This window comes from Lactuca sativa, chromosome 8 (assembly GCF_002870075.4).
Source record: "Lactuca sativa cultivar Salinas chromosome 8, Lsat_Salinas_v11, whole genome shotgun sequence".
Taxonomy (NCBI): Eukaryota; Viridiplantae; Streptophyta; class Magnoliopsida; order Asterales; family Asteraceae; genus Lactuca; species Lactuca sativa.
This window is the reverse complement of record NC_056630.2, coordinates 16,865,141-16,887,371: the sequence shown is the minus strand read 5'-3', so window position 1 is coordinate 16,887,371 and position 22,231 is coordinate 16,865,141. Positions and strand designations below refer to the sequence as shown.

The 22,231-nt window shown below is 39.9% G+C and overlaps 1 protein-coding gene and 1 non-coding gene across 3 annotated transcripts; both read right to left on the bottom strand.

Annotated features, from left to right (window-relative positions):
- Positions 1 to 6,025: 6,025 nt before the first annotated feature.
- On the bottom strand, positions 6,026 to 12,238 carry LOC111919682 (SNF2 domain-containing protein CLASSY 1). 2 transcript variants are annotated; one of them, XM_023915258.2, is made up of 7 exons: positions 11,917 to 12,238; positions 11,716 to 11,804; positions 10,397 to 10,494; positions 9,967 to 10,220; positions 8,413 to 9,834; positions 8,207 to 8,344; positions 6,026 to 8,125 (listed from the first exon to the last, which is right to left on the bottom strand). In XM_023915258.2, the coding sequence occupies exons 3-7, from the start codon at positions 10,449 to 10,451 to the stop codon at positions 6,182 to 6,184; spliced, it is 3,813 nt and encodes a 1,270-aa protein (XP_023771026.1). In that variant the 5' UTR covers positions 10,452 to 10,494; positions 11,716 to 11,804; positions 11,917 to 12,238; the 3' UTR covers positions 6,026 to 6,181. The 2 variants fall into 2 exon arrangements, with proteins under 2 accessions (XP_023771026.1, XP_023771027.1); XM_023915259.3 differs by having other exon boundaries at positions 11,716 to 11,786.
- Positions 12,239 to 15,359: 3,121 nt separating this feature from the next.
- On the bottom strand, positions 15,360 to 15,462 carry LOC111919806 (U6 spliceosomal RNA). The gene has a single exon (XR_002859606.1). It is a non-coding gene; the product is annotated as a U6 spliceosomal RNA (small nuclear RNA).
- Positions 15,463 to 22,231: the final 6,769 nt, after the last annotated feature.

Below are 22,231 nucleotides of genomic sequence, written 5' to 3'. Positions count from 1 at the left end.
CAAAAGGGGTTTCTGATTTCTTGATTTTTATTTGGTTTTTTTTTATTTTTATTTTTATTTTTTTATTTTTTTATTTTTTAAACGCTCTTCGCACCTTGCCACATAAGCATTTTAAATGTCATATCATTTTTCTCATTTTAACACCTACACTTAACATTTGATAAGGAGTGATAACACTTTTAGCACTCAACTTTTTATATTTTTTTTTATAATTTAATTTAATTACTATATTTTAATAAATATATTTTTTTTATTTACTTTTTGTAATTTAATTTAATAACTTTATTTTAATAAAAAATTATATATATATATATATATATATATATATATATATATATATATATATATATATTAATAAATTGGTGAGGTTGCTAAGTCTTAAATTGAGAATTTAATTTTCAACCATATTACTTTGAAGACCACCGTACATATATGTACAATCCCAAGAATATTGCATCAACCAATCAAATGTATTTAACAATTTCTCTTACATCTCGCTATAACCTTGGCGTTCTTTCCTTGGCGACCTCCTTAGCGAGAGCTAAGGGGTGGTATTCTAAACCCATGGCGAGCTAAGCGAGTGGCTTTGGCGAGTGCCACTCCGCTTAGCCTAATAAAATAGATTTATAATAAAATAATAAATATTAATAACACTAGCTGTGAGATACATAGAATGGATAGATAAAGCTAACAAACAGTCATAAGGGTAACTGGCCTAGGGTGTCTAAGTTCAATGTAAGACCTCAGATTTCTGATTAACAGCGTGCAATGCATTAGGCTAAAGGGAATGGCTCGCCAACTCCCTCGCCATGAAACTCACCACCACTCCTTTCAATGTGTTAAACTTCTCGCTTCTTCCATGCTCGCTAAGAGCTTGACGACAGGAAAGAGAAAAAACAGAAGAGAAGATGGGTTATGATTGGTCTCTTTTTTTGTTTTCATTTTTTTGAAAAAAATCAAGCCCTTTGATTGGTTTTTTTTGATTTTTTTTTCTCTTAAAATCCAGGTGTATGTGTTTAAGATAAAAACTTATGTGGAAGGTAAAATTATGATGTGGCAATGTGTTTAGCATGTGCTAGACATGCTACCACTCCTCTTAGCCTTAGTACACCAAAACATAAAGAACAAAAACGAGATGACCTAAAATCGACCAAAAAACGAGGAACAGGAGCACCGAAGAGAAGGTAAAATAGATTTGCTACAAAAGAATTCATGATAAATAGTCATCCAGAAAATAAACCCCAGGTTAATTTGAAAGAAACACAGAAAGAGGATATAGGAAGAGAAGCCTACAAAATTGACAACTCTGATGAAGCTGAACCTTAAAAGATTCGCCGAAGATCAACGTCGACGGAGTGCGTAGCCGCCGACAGCCCGATCGCTATATACGAAATGAGCCGATCTTAACCAAGCTGTCACGGGATGACTCTTTTAGACTAGTCAATATCGTGTGCCACTTAGTGCTTCTCCGACTAAGTCAGGCTAACTTCGACGATCTAGATGTACTAACGAACTTAGGAAGCAAGATTTACGACAAGGGACACTTCAAGAAAGCTTCTATTATATAACTCAACTTCTTTGCAAGACAACTTCTTGATGGTTTGGACAAATGAGTCCTCCCCCTATTTATAGGAACCTTACACCTCCTCAAATGGAAGTTTCTAGGTCCCGATCATTCATGACTAATCTAGACTCTTCCTGCTATATACATAGATTTTACAAGACTCTAGAACATGGTAGACTTGTATACGATGCTCTAGAAATCTCTAAGTCGTCCCGACATTATCCAAATCATTCTTGTATGATCTAGCGTGTTCTAGATCATTCCAAAGTCTTCCGGGTCGTTCTAGCTTCGTCTAGCGTCCTCTTGATTATTCCGGATCGTTCTCCTTTGCTCCACGGACATCTACAATATTCTAGCATCTTCCAGGGTCTCGTAGAGCATTCCTGATCTCTTTGGAGACTTCTCGAGTATACTTGATTGTTCCGGAGTTCTCTAGACGATTGTAGAATTTTCCAGAAACTTGGTTCGTGACACCCTCCCCCACTTAAACCCTTGACGTCCTCGTCAAGTCTTCTATACATATGTCTCGATCTTGTCACGGGGCTACTTCGTGTCTTTTCGTTTTCTCCAAAGTATCTCTTCGAGTAAGGCGTTCTTTTATTTCTTGATGTACTTTGAATCCTATTTCTTCTCTCAGCCTCGTAAAACCTTGAGTAACTCTTCATGTGGGATATGGATCCCTGTTCCTTCAAACGTGCCTTGCTTATTCGAACTTCCCCTTTTGGCTTCATATTCTTCTTGATTATATTGCTCTGGTCATAACACATCTTCATAGTTGAAAGGGATCGTGCTTTTGTCTTTCTTCTTTCCAAGGGAATTATATGGATAGTTGATCCCTTGGTTATACGCAGGGTGTTGTCTCTTTCGAACGACCAAGGACATACCATATCCAGGAAATCCATTCCTAGTACCATGCGATAGTCGTCCATCGGAACCACTATCAAGTCGATGGCCCCTTCCCATTCTGCAATCTTCATGGGTATTCCACGAGAAACTCCGAGGATCGGATTAGATGGAGAGTTGACAACCTTCAACCGACCTAACTCCTTTGTATAATGAATACCCAACTTCCTTGCTTCTTCCTCTGTGATGAAACTATGTGTTGCTCCAGAATCTACTAGCGCCTTAGTGTTCCTTGCATTCACTTTAACTTCGACGAACATGAGACTTCCTCCTTTATTTTCTTCCTTCTTAGAAGATTTTATCTTATCTTTCGATATTGAGTTCAGAAAACACATTGAGCTTATTTGTGCTTCGTCTTCTTTTTCTTGCAAAACCATCGCATAGAAAGTCTTTTTCTTCGGACAGTCTCGGATCAAGTGAGGACCATCACACAAGTAGCACTTGATCTTTTTTCGCTCTTCTCTTCGGTTTCTTCCTTCGATTTCTTTTCCTTTCGTATTTAAAGGTTGGGGTGCGTTTTGTTTTGGTTCCGATTCCGTCATAGTTTGTTCTCCCCCACTATTCTTCTTAACCGTGTTTTCTTTTCGAAATTCCATTAGATCTTCTGCCACGGCAATAGCTTCGTCAATGTCTTTGACATTTCTCCTCTTGAGCTCGTTGTAGGCCCAAGATTGTAGTTCATCCATAAAATAGAAAAGTTTGTCCTTCTCCTGCATGTCGGGTAACTCTAGCATCAAGCTTGTGAACTCGACTGTATAGTCTCGGATGGATCCCGTATGCTTTAGCCCACGAAGTTTCTTCATCGCTATATCTTCAGCATTATGTGGGCAGAATTGTCTCTTGAGTTACCTCTTGAATTCTTTCCATGTGTCTATGGTATATAATCCTTTTTCAATATCATCGTGCTTCCTTCGCCACCATAGAGCTGCACTCTCGCATAGATAAAGTATGGCTATATCTACCTTCGTCTTGTCGTCCTTCACTTGACTAGCATTGAAGTAGCATTCCATCGACCAAAAGAATTCGTCAAGTTCTTTGGGTTCGCGTTTACCTCCATACTTCAATGGTTTGGGTGCTTTTGTGTGCGGAAACGTTCTTGCAATGGTCCCTCCAGTGATTGCTGCCTTGCACAGGTTTACTTCGGCTTGTAATGCGTCTACCTTCTCACGGAACTCACTATGCAGGGTGTTGATAAGTCCAAGGACTTCTTCCTTGATGACACCGATGGTCTCCTTCAATCCATCGCTCGTGTCACTTATCTCAGCAACGAATTGATCGACGGTATCCTTCCATTCAAGGATCTCACCGACGTTAATCTCTGTCCTTGTAAGCTTGTTTTCTAAGCTTGCCAAGGCATCTACCGATTGATCCCTCTTCTTGGACTTCCTTCCTTTCTCCTCGACGACAGGGGGAATGTTGAATACTTCACTTACTGCTTCCATCGTAATGGTCTCTTGCTTGCTCGAACCTAGCTCTGATATCACGTGTCACGGGATGACTCTTTTAGACTAGTCAATACCGTGTGCCACTTAGTGCTTCTCCGACTAAGTCAGGCTAACTTCGACGATCTAGATGTACTAACGAACTTAGGAAGCAAGATTTACGACAAGGGACACTTCAAGAAAGCTTTTATTATATAACTCAACTTCTTTACAAGGCAACTTCTTGATGGTTTGGACAAATGAGTCCTCCCCCTATTTATAGGAACCTTACACCTCCTCAAATGGAAGTTTCTAGGTCCCGATCATTCATGACTAATCTAGACTCTTCCTGTTATATACATAAATTTTACAAGACTCTAGAACATGGTAGACTTGTATACGATGCTCTAGAAATCTCTAAGTCGTCCCGACATTATCCAAATCATTCTTGTATGATCTAGCGTGTTCTAGATCATTCCAAAGTCTTCCGGGTCGTTCTAGCTTCGTCTAGCGTCCTCTTGATTATTCCGGATCGTTCTCCTTTGCTCCACGGACATCTACAATATTCTAGCATCTTCCAGGGTCTCGTAGAGCATTCCTGATCTCTTCGGAGACTTCTCGAGTATACTTGATTGTTCCGGAGTCCTCTAGACGATTGTAGAATTTTCCAGAAACTTGGTTCGTGAGAAAGCGGGGAGAATTGGTTTTTACTTTCAAGCACCTTTGTATACGTATTTTACACATTGGTCTTGTACCTCTTCTTTTTTTTATGGATTGCTCCCTTAATCAATTTACTTCTCTCCAATTAAATTTTTTATAAAATTACAAATTTAGCCAAACACATTAATGAATTTTTAAAAAATAGCCAAAAATCGAGTTTTTCTGAAAATAGCTACTCAAATTGCAGGTGGTTATGCACCTACGATTTCATCCCATGGTCTACGATTTCGTCTCATATAATTGGTTTTTTTTCTTGAAATCGTAGATGGTCTAGGGCCACCTACGATTTCCTCTGGTCGCTTTTTTTTGTGTACTTGCAATTTCGTCCAATATACTTGTAATGTTTTTGGGTGAATATTGACTTTGAGCAATCAAGAGGGTTGAAAGAATCTTGAAATTGAAAGTGTGAAAATAAGGGTTATTCTAGATTTTAAGGTTTATATACTTTCAGCCCATGGGCCGAACCAGGCCCAATTCGTAGCCACAATATAGCCTCTCCTGCTCATGATTAGCTTGTATATATTCTTGAGCGTTTTTCATAATTAAGTTGAGAAGCTTATGCCACATTTCACTTTCTTCTTCGTTTCTTATTTACAATAATGAATTGGTAAAAAGAACACCATGGACAACTGACTCGCCTGCTGCTTCCTTAAGCTTTCACACTTAGCACTTTATATCTCATAAGGAAAAAAACACCAGCAATGCATAGCTTGTAGTTGAAAATTTATAAGTCAATACAAGAAACATCAGTTGACTATTCTGATTTCATCCACAATTGTGTGCACTTGCTCTATAAAGACATGGTCATGTATGAGAGTAGTTGGCTAAGCATATAGCAATTAAAATTCACATAAACACAACATAAGACTAGTAAAAAAAATTCATTATTATTACTGCCTCTAGATCTAGCTCAGAGTTCCACCATCCAACATCAGTTGTTTCTAACAAAATATTGATCAATTAGTAGTTGTGTTTGATTCATCCAACCGCTAATATTGTACTTGGTTCCAAAAAAAGTCCCATGTTTAATGTCAATCGTTAGCAATTCTTATTGAAAAACAAACAGATAGCACAATTAGTATAGAGAAACTAATTCCTGCAAGAAACAAAACCAATTGCTACACTATCACTTCAATAATTTCAAAACTTTCCAGTAAAAAACAAAAGTCCAGTCAAATCAAACCTGAAAACTGGTGATCACGATGATTCCTGTGAGAAATTATTAGATAAAAGAATTATTAGTATTAATAAACAAATACCTACACGACATAAACACAATTCCTAGCTAAAAAATCACTTCAACAACCAGTAAAACTAAAATTAAACCTGAAACCAGCGCTTAAATAATATATGGAGGTGCTCCAAACAAACATCGGAAGCTGGAAAACCAGTGACAAAGAAGAACAGAAGAATAGGATATCCAAAGAACGAGATCTTTAAAGAACATAAGTTAGTTCATACACCCTGACCATATTAAACACACATGCCAAACCATAATTTATTGTCTAAAAATGCAATGGACGTTTGTTTGATTATTAGAAAACAGAAAGGAGATATTTTAAATTAGTAATTGTTACTCTCTGCCTCTAACCACCATATTGGAGGCTTTTTCGTTCTTCATAATGGCATGAAACAGTGAAGCTCGATCTTCTTCCACAATTTCTCTAAGCAACTCGTCTTCAATCTTGGGTGCTGACCAATGAGAAGGATCTTCCACCAGTTCCTCACTGAAAATCATACTCGACACCCATTCTTTCCATGTGGTCCTGCTGTGTTTCTCTTCTTCTAGAGTCCCTGTTGCAAGCAACTGGTAGACATAAACCACTTTGTCTTGTCCAGGGCGGAAAGCACGAGCGATTGCCTGTTTGCTTTTAGAAGGATTCCATTCTGAATCCAGTAGGATGACACGTGAAGCTGCTGTGAGACTAATTCCTTCAGCACATGCATTGATGGAAGCCAACATGACCTTCGATGGACCTCCAGGCTCTTCGAATTTATCCATCACTCTTCCTCTTTCGAATAGCTCCAGTTCTCCTTTAAGGACTAGAACCTCTACGCCTTGTTTCCACCCGTAAAACCGCTCGAATGTTTCTATAAACAGATTCATTGGAGCAATGTTGTGGCAAAATATCAAGACCTTTTCTTTTCTGAGTAGACAACGAGGGACTAAATTCATCACAAATCTGACTTTGGAGCCTAGCCTAATGTCGGATTTGAGTCCTTCAAGGGCCTTCAGTTCTTCAGGTTCAAAATATTGGCTTGCACATGAAGTCGTTTGGATCAACCAGGGATGTATGGACCCGAGTGTGATTAAAAGTTCAAGCTCTAAAGGAAAGCCTTTGTACACTGGTCTCCTGTCTTGAAGCTTTTGCAAGATTTCTTGTTGAATGGTGGTGGACTTCATCATTAAAGTGTAACATTGCAGACCTGGGAGATTTTCAGCACTGCCACCTTCATAGTTGTCGATGAATCTGCTTGTTAAACTTCTTAGAATGTTCAAGCCCTGCTGTCTGTCCTTTTGAACATTTGAGTTGATTTGCTCTGCTATCTTGATGGCAAACAGCTTTCTTGCTCTGTTTTCAAGTGAAAACTTGGAGACGACTCCTTTCTTTCTCTTCTTGAAAGTGGGATCTAGTTTCTTGAGTACCTCGTTCACAAAACGTGGTCTGGCTAATGTCAAAGTGTTGAAGTATTCACCAAAGTTGTTCTGAAAAAGGGTACCCGACAGAAGCACTCTCAAAGGGGTATGTACTTTCATCAAACCTTTCCTTAGTCTTGACTTTGTGCTTCTTGGATTATGGCCTTCATCGAGAATTAAAATCCCGGGACATTGGCGAAGGACTTTAGCCATGTATTGGCGATGAGCATAGCTTGAATCTTCACGAGTAAGTGTTAGAAAGGAAGTGTAGCCCATTAAGAGGACGCTTGGAGTTGTGAGCCATTTTTGTATTTTCTCTAAACAGTCTAACACATGCATCACGTCTTGGTTTCGGGGAAGGCCGGGAGCCAGTTTCAGTTTGTTTTTTAAAACTTGTTCTCTGTATGTCTGACCACCGTGGATTTGGTACACCGGAATCGGAATCTCCCATTTAATGATTTCTTTGTACCACGTGTATAAAGTTGTTTTTGGAGCCAGAACCAACGGGCGGGACCCGGGAAACAGCTTCAAGTAGCTAACCAGAAACGATATTATAAGCAATGTCTTCCCGGCTCCTGGAGTGTGGGAGATGACACAGCCGCCTCTTCTCTTGCTGGCTGCTTCCATTTCTGAAGGTATGATATCGCCAGCTAGATTTCTCCACAGAAATTCGAAAGCTCTTTTTTGGTGAAAACGTAGTTTGTATCTAAGGTTTGGAATCAGGGCCCACACATTTTCGTTCTGATCTGATACAGACATGATGGATGAAGCAGGAAGACATGCAATTTCAAGACGTGTGTCTGCATCTTGTGTGTTTTGCTCTGAATCATCTTCTTCTGTTTGGATTTCTTTGCTTGGCGTCCAGACTACACCTGGTAACTGCAAATTCATACAACAAACACAATTAATATTGGAAATGTTTATATATTATATATGTATCAAGGACTTGAGATAACTTACAAAGGAAGGTGAGATGTCTTTTATTTCAGATCTAACATGACCACATAATCTACAGATAATCCCGAACTGTTCATTGAGTCTGTAATCATGTAGGCATTTAGGTTCCTGGCTCTTAGATTTTTGCATTTCATTTAAACCCTGAAAATTTAACTGGAATGTTAGTATATCACAAAGAAAAAATATATAGTATATACACATAATAACACCTCTGTTTCTTCCATAAGATATGTTGTGGCAAGTGCTAATTCCATCTCCTTCCACAACATTTCAAGTTCTTTTTCTTCTGTCATTTCTTCTTCTTCTTCTTGGTCGTCCTCTTCTTCTTTTTTAGGCATCTCTTTATTCTCCCTTTGGTCCAAGGATTTGCCCAACTGAAACTGTTTCCACTGGTCAATCACAGCTGGTTGTTCCATGTTGATGGATGCATCTATATTCCTCATGCATCTGCTCATCAATTCTCTATAAATACTTGCACAATCAGATTTCTTAACAGAAGTAATTGTATCAAAGATACTCTCCTTTCCAGAAGAACCTCGCTTTTTACGACCTCCCTTGTTTGCTATAGCTTTTCCCTTCCATAATCCACCCCCCAAACTATCATAGTCCATTTTGGGAGCTTTATATTTGGGTTTATTAAGTTTGGAAGAACCTTGCATGCTGAAGTACTTAGCCCATATGTCACTAGTATTATGATCCCCTCCTTCATCATCAGAAACTACAGGCTTATAAGTATCAGCATATATGTAAGGCCTTGATGAAGAAGAAGAAGCCATAGAAGGATCTTGTCTGTAAGGAACTTCTGTTCTCACCTCCTTTGACTTGTTAGTATCATTCAGCCTTCCAAGATAACCCTCTTGATTGTATACTTTCCTAAGGTATTCCGATTTATTTTCATCTTTCAATGAATGATCATCCTGAATTGAGAATGCAACTGGGACTTCCTCGTATTTTGAGCTGTTTGGCCTGTATAATCCAAACCGAGACAAATCAATTTCTGACTCTGATACATTATCATCACCCAGATAGCGTTCAGGTTGGACATTCCTACGTTTTGAACGCCTTACGTCCATGAGGTCAAAGTAGGATGATGAAGCAAATTCATCAACACCACAAACAGCTTTCTTTTCCTCTACTAGACTGAAGGGGACAATGAAAGGAGTGGAAATTCCATTTTCTACTTTGAAATTAAGTGCACTTGAAGTTGAATGATTTTCAGAATTTCGCAAACTCTTTTCACCATCACCATCATCATCACCATCCCAAATTTGATACACAATCTGGTTGTCCACTGGCTTCACATCAAAAACAAGTTGCTTGTAGACAGATGCAACAATTAACCATGATATATCTGAAGAGAATTTTCCTGTAAATAGTTTAAATATATGACGTGAATTGCAGTCTTCAGAATGATGCCAACGATAGTGGTTGCTTTCACAAGGCTTCAATTCAAGCTTTTGAAGAATGGACATCTGATCAATATGTAGCATTTTGGTCTCTTTATGAACCGCTTTCTTGATCAATCCGACAGGACCTTGCTTCATGTAGATGCTCACATGGAATTCACAGACGCATTTATCTTCCTCATGAGGCTTCCTCTCCACTGAACTTATTTTAGCATCAATCCAGACCTGTAACAGTAAAAGAAAAATGCTTAATTGCTTATATTAGCATCAAGAGAATAACAATTAAGCTATGAAACAATAGCATGCATGCTTTTAAAGAATACAGTATGGTTTTAGTTTGACTTGAAAACAACTTACAGGTTTTGGATTCTCGTTGGTTGACTCCTCTTCTGTTGATGGAATAGTAGAAAGCACACAAACATCTATTCCGGGTCTTAAAAAGCAAGTGCAATCAGCCAAATTTGCTTTTCTTGACCTTATTCGAAGGTCTGACATGGGAATGGTTTCTTCAGTTGACTCTCCTTCTTTTATGATAAACACGCTAACAATTCCATTTCTGATTCTTAAGCTTTCCACAGGCACCCATGAACCACACCAGTATGCTTCAAAAGCTGGTTGTATATAAGAAGAGACGTTACAATACTTTGAATAAACAATCATATATTTTGCTGCTTTTTTGCCTTTTAATATATAACTTCTAGTTTAAATTTTAGATGTAAATAAAGGAAAGGAAAGGCTTCACTGGTATTGGGTTTCATGATCTAACGAGGCTTTAAATGATACTTACGCAGTGGATCAAATTGATGTGTGTTTTGGTGTAAGTTAGCGTACTTCCTCTTCATGATTCCTTTCACAAGACTAAGCAAAACTTGCAAACTTGTCTACCTGAAATTTATAATTTTAAATTAGCATCAGAAGTCTATTTGAGATCACATATAGCAATTGTAATTCACATAAAGAGAACATAAGCATACTAAATTTTCCTATTATTATAACTGTCTAGTTTTAGCTCAAAGTTCCACATTCAGTATCAGTTGTTTCCAGCAAAATAATGGTCCATTATCAGTTCGGTTTTGTTCATCCAACTGAGGAATATTGTCCTCTGTTCCAAAATAAGAATCCCTCATTCAACTTAGTCGTTGCACAAAAGGAGATATCATTCCATGATTAGTCTTATTATAACTCTAGCAGAAAATCAGAAGCTAATGCAAATGAAAGCTTATAATACCACTACATGAAGATCCAATTTCACCATGAATACCATGCCACCATGACAAGTTATCATGTCTATGTTGGTGATAAATTTGCAATTAGAAACATAACTTTGTACGCCTGAAAATTATGCCTACCTTTGTGAACAAGAGTGGTAGAATTTACATGTTATAATCTATATGTGGTGCATAGGTGACAAGACCAAACAAAAGAGTCACATCTAAGTCCCACTGTTACTTTGTTATACTTTCCTATGTAAAAGTACTAAAATATCAACAGCACAGGCCTCATTCCCTGTTCTTTGATTATACTAATTATACAATGAGGAAAAGAAAAATTGCTTCTTTCCTAATGTTTTAAAATTTGTTTTCCTTGCTCCATTTGGGAAAAAAGGGGGAAAAAATCTACAATTGCATGTTCAAATGGTTCTAAGATGAAAAATGGGTAGAGTAGATATCACTCTATTTGCTTTAAGAAGAAAAACAGAAAGCTACAAAAAGTTATGGATCTGGAACATTCTTCTTTTACTTGAAAGTTAAGACCTAACAACTGCACACACAAAACTATTATCCATGTTTTCAGTTCGTAAATATCCATACAAAGAGATGCACTACTTAACAAAAAATGAACCCCCCCCCCCTCCCCCCCCAAAAAAAAAAAAAAAAAAAAAATATCACTAATCTATAAGAACAGAGAAACAAATCAGCAAACCAAATCATGTGGAGCTGGAGTTTTATTTACCCAGTGATAAACAGAATCAGAAAATTAGTAAACGGATGACAGGGATAACTATCTATTGAAAACCTAACAGATGGCACATCTAGTATTGAGAAACTAACTCCTGCAAGAAACAAAAGCAATTGCTGTAAAACACAAAGTCAAGTCAAATCAAACCTGAAAATCGGCGTTTAAGTTAAGCAGGTTCCACGATGATGACGAACGAACATATCACACAAGAATCAGTGCTGATTCGTATTGAGAAACTGTTAGCAAACACATTTAGTATTGAAAACACAAATTCATTAACGACAAAAACGCGATTGCTACAAAATCACTTCAACAGCAAGTAAAAGTCAAAGTTTAGTAAAATTAAACCTGAAAATCTGCGCTTAATATACGGAGTTGGGGCGATGACGCGGAACGAACATCATAATCCGGCGAACTAGCTCACGAACGACGGAGCACAGGAATCGATGCTTAAACAGATAACCATTGCGTTGGAGGAAAAACAAAATTGCAGAGAAATTTATGCAACATTTTTATCATTTTTTTTATCAGTGAATCTCGAGGTTTGAGTGCATTGTCGACTCTTTCTGGCTCGCAGTTGCATGAAACACACACACGAGAGAGAGAGAGAGAGAGAGAGAGAGAGAGAGAGAGAGAGAGGTCTTTGGGCAATGGCATGGAGTGGTGTGGTAAATGCAGAAAAGGGCTGTAAAAAGTAAAAAGAAAATGAACAAGTAGGTGGGGCCTACTTGTGATGGGTTGTTGTGAGTTAATCCGAAAGTTGGATTTGTTGTTTGTTGTTGAGAGGTCATGAGTGAGGGAACCTTGACTTCTGTACAGACTTACAATTGGATCTCTTACTTTGGAAATTCGACGTTTAGATCCTTCAACTTTGTATTTCTTTAGATAAGAAATACGAAAGTTTCGGGCTACTTAAATATTGTGCTTATGAATGGAAATAAGTAATAGCGATGTTTGATTATGAGACGATTTGCAATGAAAACAGAAAAAGTTAATTTGTTTTAACTAGAGAAAATGACAAAAATAGTCATTTACACTAATTGCATTATAAAAATAGCCAAAAAAAATCAAAATTACAAAATTAGCCTACGATTTTGCAGATGGAGATGCCCCATCTGCGAAATGAGCATCTCATCTGCGAATATACAAGCACCTAAAGCACAGCTGTGCTTTAGGTGCTTGTACATTCACAGGTGCTTTTATTTTTTTATTTTTTAATTTTTTTTATATATATAGGGGTAATTTCGCAGATGGAATAGGTCCATCTGCGATTTACTCTCATTCTATCTGCGATATTGTGGTTTTTTTTTGTATTTTTTTTTTAGTTTGACTATGAAATGAATTGGTTTGACTACGAAATCATGTTGCTATATAAAAAGTTTTGTAGAAAAATATCATTTTGGTTGTTATATAAATCAGGTTCCATTAACTTGCCATCTCCCACCAGTTACAAGACAAACCAAATATTCAATCATTTTTTGAGCAAATTGTAGAGAAAGTTCCTAAACAAATAACAACCAAAATGATATTTTTCTACAAAACTTTTTATATAGCAACATGATTTCGTAGTCAAACCAATTCATTTCATAGTCAAACTAAAAAAAAAAAAAAAAACCCACAATTTCGCAGATAGAATGAGAGTAAATCGCAGATGGACCTATTCCATCTGCGAAATTACCCCTATATATACAGAAAAAAAAATTAAAAGCATCTGCGAATGTACAAGCACCTAAAGCACAGTTGTGCTTTAGGTGCTTGTACATTCGCATATGAGATGCTGATTTTGCAGATGAGGCATCTCCATCTGCGAAATTGTAGGCTAATTTTGATTTTTTTGGCTATTTTTGTAATCCCATTAGTGTAAATGACTATTTTTGTCATTTTCTCTTTTAACTACTGTTAATATCTAACAACGTTAATTTTGAATTTTTATTTCCTATTAAATAATAATTTGATCATAGTTTTGAAGTTTTTGGATGTGTCGTTTTAAAAGTAGGAACTCCGATACATATTATTCAAAGAAATAATTCATTAAAAATCATCTTATTCAACACATGATTTTCAAATATTGGTTATTTATGACTTAATACCTTTTGTTACCACTATGCAACACATACAAACACGTCATGTTAATATTTTCTATTTCAGTTAATCTACATATTTAAGAGGCACATCATATAGAATGAAGAAAGAGGTTAGTCATTATGATTTATGATTATGGTATCAAGTGAGACCTTCTAATAACGTGCATTAAAAACCAAATTGTTGGTAATGAACTAAGAATAACCTACAAGAAACATTGAATGCTAAATTGAAAATTTACAATCATCTTGATGTGAAAAAGAGAATGTCCATTAAAATTCAAGGCTAATTCAAAAAATATACTTATTTAACTAAAAGAGAAAAGGGAATAAGTGTTAGATCTACAAACCAATATAAAATGACTAATCTTGTATGGATTATGACATGATTTTTTAAATTTAAACAACTTATAAATGTCATGTTAATAACGACTACACTAACACAATATCTAACAACCTTGCCTAGTGCCTAATGATGCATGCCTAAAGATTGTTGTTTGACCAAAATGAACATTTTCCAATTAGAGATTATGATAAACGAAGAGGGACTTATTATTCAAGTTTTAATTATGAAAGGCAGGGGATTAGTTAGTCACATGATGAAAAGGTGGAGGACCTATTTTGCAATTTGGAATTATAATTGATGGAGTAGGGAGGTAGTGACTAGTGAGTGAGTGGTGAATAACAGTGGGGCAGTGTACACTAAATTCGGGCGGGACCAAAAGCAGGCAATGATACGTCTGATTTACTTGTAATAATGTAGTCCAAGTGTCCCATCTCTGAGTTCCTTAACGTACACGTGGGGCCGATATGGTCATGTCGCTTTTTTTTTCTTTTTTAATAAATTTTCATAACATAATTAAATAGCATTTATTAAAAAAAAAAAAAAAGTAAATTACAGCTTTGGTGTATATGGTTTGTTTTTGTTGCACTTTTGTACTAACTTTTAAAATTTGGGTTAATGATTTAGGAGGGTAATAAAGTTTTCAGTTTTTTTCGTATTAGGTCACTAAGGTTTTTTTGTGACTATTAGACCAATATGGTTGTTATTACCGTTTAGAAATAGTGACTAATTTGTTTGACTGAAAATAGTTGCTTTCATTTAAACTTATCTTACAACCCTTCCAGAACTTCTAAATCCAAAAACTCATATGACTGATGATCTTCATTACATAAATATGCAACATTTTATCAATAACTTCTTTTTTGTCATTTAAATGTTTACATGAACACATCCATATGTACAAAAACAATCTCACTTTGATACCTCTGATCAATGTCTACATTTGATTACGAATGGAAATATAAAACCAACAGGGACTTGCAGAAGATGTCTATTATCAATTATTTTATAAAAAGCAAAACCACAACATGAACTAAGAAACTGAAGTTGCAAAATGAATAAAAAAATCAGCACATAAACAAACACATACAGACTATATACAACACATAAACGGAAGTTTATAAAACATGAAACTTAATGACAGGAAAAGTAAAAAACTTAAAGGAGACTTTATAGAAAGAAATATCACCCTTACCTGCCTCAAATGGTTGAAGACATCAACAAGAAGATCAATCTGACCATAGAATCCACATGTTGTCTGATCATGACTTCAGTAGATGAACTACTGAAACGTAAGAATTGCAATTAAACTCTATTAGCATTTGAAAAGGGAATTAGGGTTCCAGAGAAGACGACGAAGGGTTAAAAAAAATTTGGACCATTTCTCAATTTGTGTGTGTCATCTTTGCGCAGGGGCCATGCTAATCTTCTCTGTACCGTTCCAATTTTATCGGATGTCCCCAAAGGGACGACTATAGATGAAGAGCTTCGCCATATAGAGGAGTAGCAGGTTATATGGGACGACGCGAGTTCTAAACAAAGTAGTTTACTATTGATGGTCATACATTCTCAATGTCTTTAAAATTAGGGTTAATGACTTAGGAGGGTAATAAGGTTTCCAGCTTGTCCGTATTAGGTCACTAAGGTTTTTTTGTGCGTATTAGACCAATATGGTTGTTATTACCGTTTAGAAATAGTCATTTTACCGGTTAAAACCGGTAAAAATGACTATTTCTAAACGGTAATAACAACCATATTGGTCTAATACGCACAAAAAAAACCTTAGTGACCCAATACGGACAAACTGAAAACCTTATTACCTTCCTAAGTCATTATCCCTTAAAATTTTAATAAGATGGTCTTTATTGTTTCAAAATGTAACACCCAAAGTTTTGAAGGCCAAGAAAGGAAAGAAAACCTTAATTTTAAGGGGCGACTCGGCGAGTCCAAGAAGGAACTCGGCGAGTCCGAGCGGGATCCAGGTCGAGGAGTAAGTGACCGACTCGACGAGTCGGCCAAGGTGACTCGGCGAGTCTGGTCTGTGCGTGGAAAACCCTGAATTCGGGACTTGGAGCCTATATAAACGTCTTAATCTTCTTCCTATGGTTCCTTACTGCCTCTTTAGCCCTGGATACCAAACCATATCCGTCATATCCTTTGTTTGAGCCATTTGTTGCCTTGGAAGGTGCATTAAAGCTTGGAGAAGGAAGAAGGAACTTGGAGGAGCAAGAAGGGACTATAGATCTGGGATTGTGAGTTCATTCTGAGCATTTGGAGGTAATAAACTAGTTCCTGGACCCTTTTTACACCTAGATCTATGTGTGGTTGTTGGGGCTTTTTAGCCATAATGTTATTATTTTGAGTTAGAAGCCAGATCTGAAGTTGCTACTTCAGATCTAAGCATATTATGGTCTTGAGAAGCATCAAGTAGCAGCCCTTGAGTTGATTATGAAGCCTCCTTGCCTTAAACCCTAGTTTATGGTGTATTTTGCTTAGATCTCCTTCTCTACACGTAAAGTTTGCAACTTTACGTGAGGAATAGGCTTGGGAAGGGTAGATCTACAGATTTGAGTCCCTGCATGACTCAAAAGTCCTCTGCATATATGAAGGACCGGATGGACTCGGCGAGTCCTTTGAGTGGACTCGGCGAGTAGCTTGAAGATGAGGAGGAACTCGACGAGTGGTATGAACAGCTCGTCGAGTCGGATGAAGTTGGGCATGAACTCGGCGAGTTAGATGAAGATTGTCTTGGACTCGGCGAGTCTGTTCTTGGACTCGGCGAGTCTGTTCTTGGACTCGGCGAGTCAGGTCGCGAAACCCCAAACCCTTCGAGTTGAGACTCGAATCAGTGAGTCGAATGGAGACTCGGTGAGTTGGACAGGTCAGGACTCGGTAATCGGTAGACTCGGCGAGTCATGGACTGACTCGGCGAGTCGAGTCGCGAATAGAAGGACTCTGAACATATGAACTCGGCGAGTCAATAGGGTGACTCGGCGAGTAGGGTTGACCTGGGAGGTTGACTTTGACCAGGACTTTAACTTTGGCAAGAGTTGACTTAGTTGACCATTGAAGGTCAGTTAGACTAAGTTTTATGTTGATATTGGTAGCTCGGGGAGCTAGTGGAGCAGCAGTTCGGAGTCAGTGGTCAGGTAGCAGTCAAAGGGATTAGCAGCAGCAGTTCAGCAGTATCAGATGAGTCTCCTCACTGTTTGTATGGCTCTAAGGCACCAATGCCGGCCCATTTAGAATACGCATGAAAGACCAGGGGGTGGCTCCTGGCACACTGTATGTTATTATAGATGATAGGAAGACCCGGGGGTTAGCCCTAGGCAATATGCATGAAAGACCAGGGGGTGGCTCCTGGCACACAGTATGTTATTATGTAGGGTAGGAAGACCCGAGGGTTAGCCCTAGGCAATATGCATGAAAGACCAGGGGGCGGCTCCTGGCACATAGTATGTTATTATGGATGATAAGAAGACCCGGGGGTTAGCCCCAAGCAATATATATGAAATACCAGGGGTGGCTCCTGGTGCATTGTATGCTATTATATATGAAAGACCAGGAGGTGGCTTCTGGTACACTGTATGCTGTTTAGCTAAGTAGAGTAGTATGTACGGTTGTCTTTGTGATACTTGCATAAAAGACCAGGGGGTGACACTTGGCACATGTCTGTAAGACTAGGGGTGGCCCTTGGCACTTGTCTGTAAGACCCAGGGAGCGGCCCAGGCTTGACCAAGAAGACCACGCGCGACCCGTGGCATAATGGCAAGACCATGTTTGGCACATAGCACCTTACTTGATTATGGATAAGTCGGTTATATATGGTACTTGGCTATGAATGGTTTGTATGGTATGTGGTATCTGGAGAACTCACTAAGCTTCGTGCTTACGGTTTTCAGTTTTGGTTTCAGGTGCTTCCGGTAGCGGATGATGGAGCTCGGGATGATCGCATGGCACACACCATAGATTAGTCAGCATGGGAATGTTTTACTCTGATAATGAACATGTGTTTTGAAAACTAATACTCTGTTTATGTTTTGAAATGATGATTTTACTTTAAGTAATATTTTATTAAAAGAAATTTTTGGACGTGAAAATTGGGTCGTTACAAGTTGGTATCAGAGCCTTGGTTTGAGGGATTCGGACATGCTCTCGGGTGTGTCTGAACTCAAACTGAGGAATTGGTATAAAAGTTTTCAAATGAAAGGACAGTTCTGTAAAAAGAGAGTTTTTAAGAAAGAAAACGGTTTTAGAAAAGCAAAAAGAATTCAGAAAGAAAAGAACTTTGAAAAGAGAAAAGAGGTGTGGTGCATGCAATCAGCCGAGCTCAAGTAAGTACCCCAAAATACCCATACAAGTTTATGTTATGATTATCAGTTGATAGAACAACATGCTAGATTAGGACTAAGGATCTAGGGATGATGCCTTATGTGCCTGTTATTTGTGCTTTTGAGCTGCATAGTAGTGCTGATTAGACAGTAGTAGGATAGCCTGTTTAGGTTATGCCTGAGTTATGAGTTTGTGTTGCATGCTAGTTCAGATTTTTGCTCCGTGTGTATGATTGCTTGAGTATGTTGTGGTTAGATTTTTCCCTTGTCTGAATGCTGCTTGCTTTGTGCATTATGGGATTCTGAGTGATGGAAGTTAGCCCTTAGGTGGATACGTCACGCCACATGTGATCGGGTTTGAATAATCTCAGAGTGTTGGATTTGGCCCTATTGCGCAACTCTCGTCTGAGTCCAACCGTTGTAGGGACGAGTCTCTTACTCGAAGGATTATCTGAACCTTGTCACATGTGATGGTATCCAGGTAATGGCTAATTGGCATCACAAGGAGACCTTCAGCAGCTGAGGACTGGTTTGAGCTGAGTTAGAGGTTTCCCTAGGGTAAGCCTAGGATGAGGTAGTGCTGGAAGCAGAAGTAGTAGAAAGGGACCTGGTGGAGTCAAAGCAATTCCTGAGGAAAGTACGGATAGATGTGGAAGGTAGTATGGGCCCGTACTACTGAAAGCAGAGGATTCGTACTCGATTCGGGAAGGGCCGAGATAAGACCGGGAACCTGGTAGTGTGTGTGTTTGGTCTCGCAGCAGTGATCAGTATTCTGATAGTGGTTGTGTTAGATTTCCAGCATGGTGATGTTGCGAGAGAGACCAGTGGGTGGATCAGGATCAGGTTCGGGCGCGGGATCCGAACCAGTTGATGATGGGTTGCGTGAGTTCATCGCATCTGAGATTACGAGAGGCATCCTTGAGGCGACCCCGGTCATTTTCGGGTCGATCAAGGAGGGGATCATTGAGCTGATGGAGGATCGCCTCCGAGCTTTCAGGAGTGATTTGGCGTCTGGCCAGGCAAGTACGCGCACGCTGTCCTTCAAGGACTTCAGAGGGTGTGGTGCGCCGGATTTTCACGGGGTGAAGAACCCCATTGCTGCCAGGAGATGGATCGCAGACATTGAGTCTGCACAGTTGACGAGCTTCTGCCCGGATGGGTCGAAAGTCCGCTTTGCGGCGGCATGTTTGAGAGACAGAGCTAGAGATTGGTGGGAGTCAGTTGGAGACTCATTGGGAGCCTCGGTCGTCGAGGCTATGACCTGGTCAGACTTCGTGACCAGGTTTAGGGCGGAGTTTGCACCGGCAGTGGAGCTTCAGCAGCTGGCCAGAGAATTCCTAGACATGAGACAGACGACAGAGTCGGTGGCGGAGATTACCACCAAGTTTCGGGAGAGGGTCCTACTAGTTCCTCAGTATGCAGGGGATGATAAAATGCAGAGGACCCGCTATCATGACATGCTGAGAGCGAAGATTCGGGAGCATGTCAGCTTCTCAGCATGCCCGACCTTGGACTCTATGATTGCCAGAGCTAGGGAGAGGGAGATCGATCTGGAGCACATTGCGAAGAGGAAGTCAGATCAAACATTCACTTTGGAGGGTCCCGGGAAGAGACCCAAGACTTCAGATCAGCGATTAGTGGGTCGGCAGGGCCGAAGTCAGTGCAGCACGTGCGGGAAACCGCACGAGGGAGTGTGTCGTTCCAGGGGTTCCGGCTACTACAAGTGTGGCAGTGATGGTCACGTCAGCAGGGACTGCCCACGGGGGGCAAGCCCATTATGTTTTCACTGCAATCAGGTGGGCCACAAGAGGACCGACTGCCCGACGATGAGGGGAGGAGCAGGGAGTGCGCCTGCCCCAACGACTATGAGGTTTACGGATGGGCGAGAGGGTAGTGCCTTGCAGTGACAGATGCGAAAGATCTGGATTACAGCAAGGAATGTTGCAGGTACGTATCTATGGCTATTTTCATTCCTATGTGAATTAGGGAAGTTTTTACCCTGGACTCAGGCGATTTTATGTATGATTTGTCTCTCTGCTTGTATTTGGATTGTATTTTGGAATTGTCATATGCTAATTTCATACCAGGAGCTATTAGTAGCTAGTATAGGTCATCTTTCACTTCGGGTTCGAAGTGTCCAGTATCATCTCGGTTACGGTTGAAAATGGTTAGGGAGTGGTCAGCCACCATCATCAGGGTTTGACGGTTCTAATCTGGGCGTTCGGGATGGCTTTCGGAAGCATCAAGGAAAGTGGCTTATCACCAAGGAGTCTGTGCCCAGTTATTCGGACTATAAGGACAGTAGTCAGAGCTTAGAGGATTGTTTTAGCATCAGGGATGCGGGAGGTGTTCATCTAGTATTCGGTAATCATACGGTAGTTGGAGTGGGCTAGAGGCAGATCGCTAGCAGGGATAGGGCGATGCTGGTTATCATGCCTATCGTGTAAGGAAGGAAGGAATGGAAATCTTCGGGTTTTCGCAGGTAGTAAAGACTTAGTTGAGGCTAAGTGGGGGAGAAACAATCAGGTTATGGGAGTAGAAGGGGTTTTGAAACTAGTATAAGTTTCGCTCTCCTGTTAGGAAGAAAGAGGGCTCAGGTGATTGTATGATTGGAGGATAGTGTAAATTGGAAGTTGGGAAAACTTGCCAATTGTGAGACCTCATTCTCGAAATTTCTGGTCGCGGATTACATAGGAATCGGTTGGGAGTTCCGTTTGGGACATGAGTACCACTTGGGAGTACTCGATTGTATTGTATGATCAACTGTGGGTTAGTCGTAGCATCCACTAGCAGCTAGTCGGTGTAGAAAGGTGTTGTCAGACTACCGGATGGCCGTAGCATTCATCAGTGGCTAAATAGTAAGAGAAGTATATTAAGACTTCGGTGTGGTCCGTAGCAATCGTATGTGAGGATGATTAGTAAGACTGCGGTTTGGCCCGTAGCATTAGATTAGTAAGACTGCGGTGTGGCCCGTAGCATTAGATTAGCAAGACTGCGGTGCGGCCCGCAGCAATCGTATGAGAGTATGGTTAGGCTACGGTGTGGCCCGTAGCACTGGTTTAGTAAGACTGCGGTGTGGCCCGTAGCATTATATTAGTAAGACTGCGGTGTGGCCCGTAGCATCAGATTAGCAAGACTGCGGTGCGGCCCGCAGCAATCGTATGAGAGTATGGTTAGGCTACGGTGTGGCCCGTAGCACTGGTTTAGTAAGACTGCGGTGTGGCCCGTAGCATTAGATTAGTAAGACTGCGGTGTGGCCCGTAGCATTAGATTAAGCAAGACTGTGGTGCAGCCCGCAGCAATTGTATGAGAGTAGAGTTAGGCTACGGTGTGGCCCGTAGCACTGGTTTAGCAAGACTGCGGGGCGGCCCGTAGCTTTGGTTGGCTGGCAGCGTAGAAGTGTTGAAAGACTACGGGGTGGCCCGTAGCATTCATCGTTCCCTATTCGTTAGAGTGAATGTATCAGGTGTATGATTTAGTGGCAGAGTGGATTGAGCGGTTATTGGTGAAGTTTCTTCGAAAATCGCTGGGAGAGACTAGGAGTTGAGTTGGGGATAGCGACCGGTGGGGGCCGGTCATCCATATATTGGTAGATTGGTAGGGACCAGGGTGGTCTCAGTTCATCCGGAAGGCAGATAAGGAATAGCAGAAATTTCCAGCCAGTAGCAGTGGTGGCAAGCGGTCTATGGTGAAATTCAGATAGTTGGTCGTGGGGTGCTCGACACCAATTATAGTAGAAAGAATGCCCAGTGGATACCAGCGATAATGACCCGTACTGGAAGTAGCGGGAGTAATGGATTTGGTGAAGATAGGATCATCACAGTGGAAGGGGAGATAGTTGTTTTGGGGCATCGCCTTGGGAAGGCAAGGGAATCGCGTGAGGAAAGAAGGGGTGAATCCCTATAGGT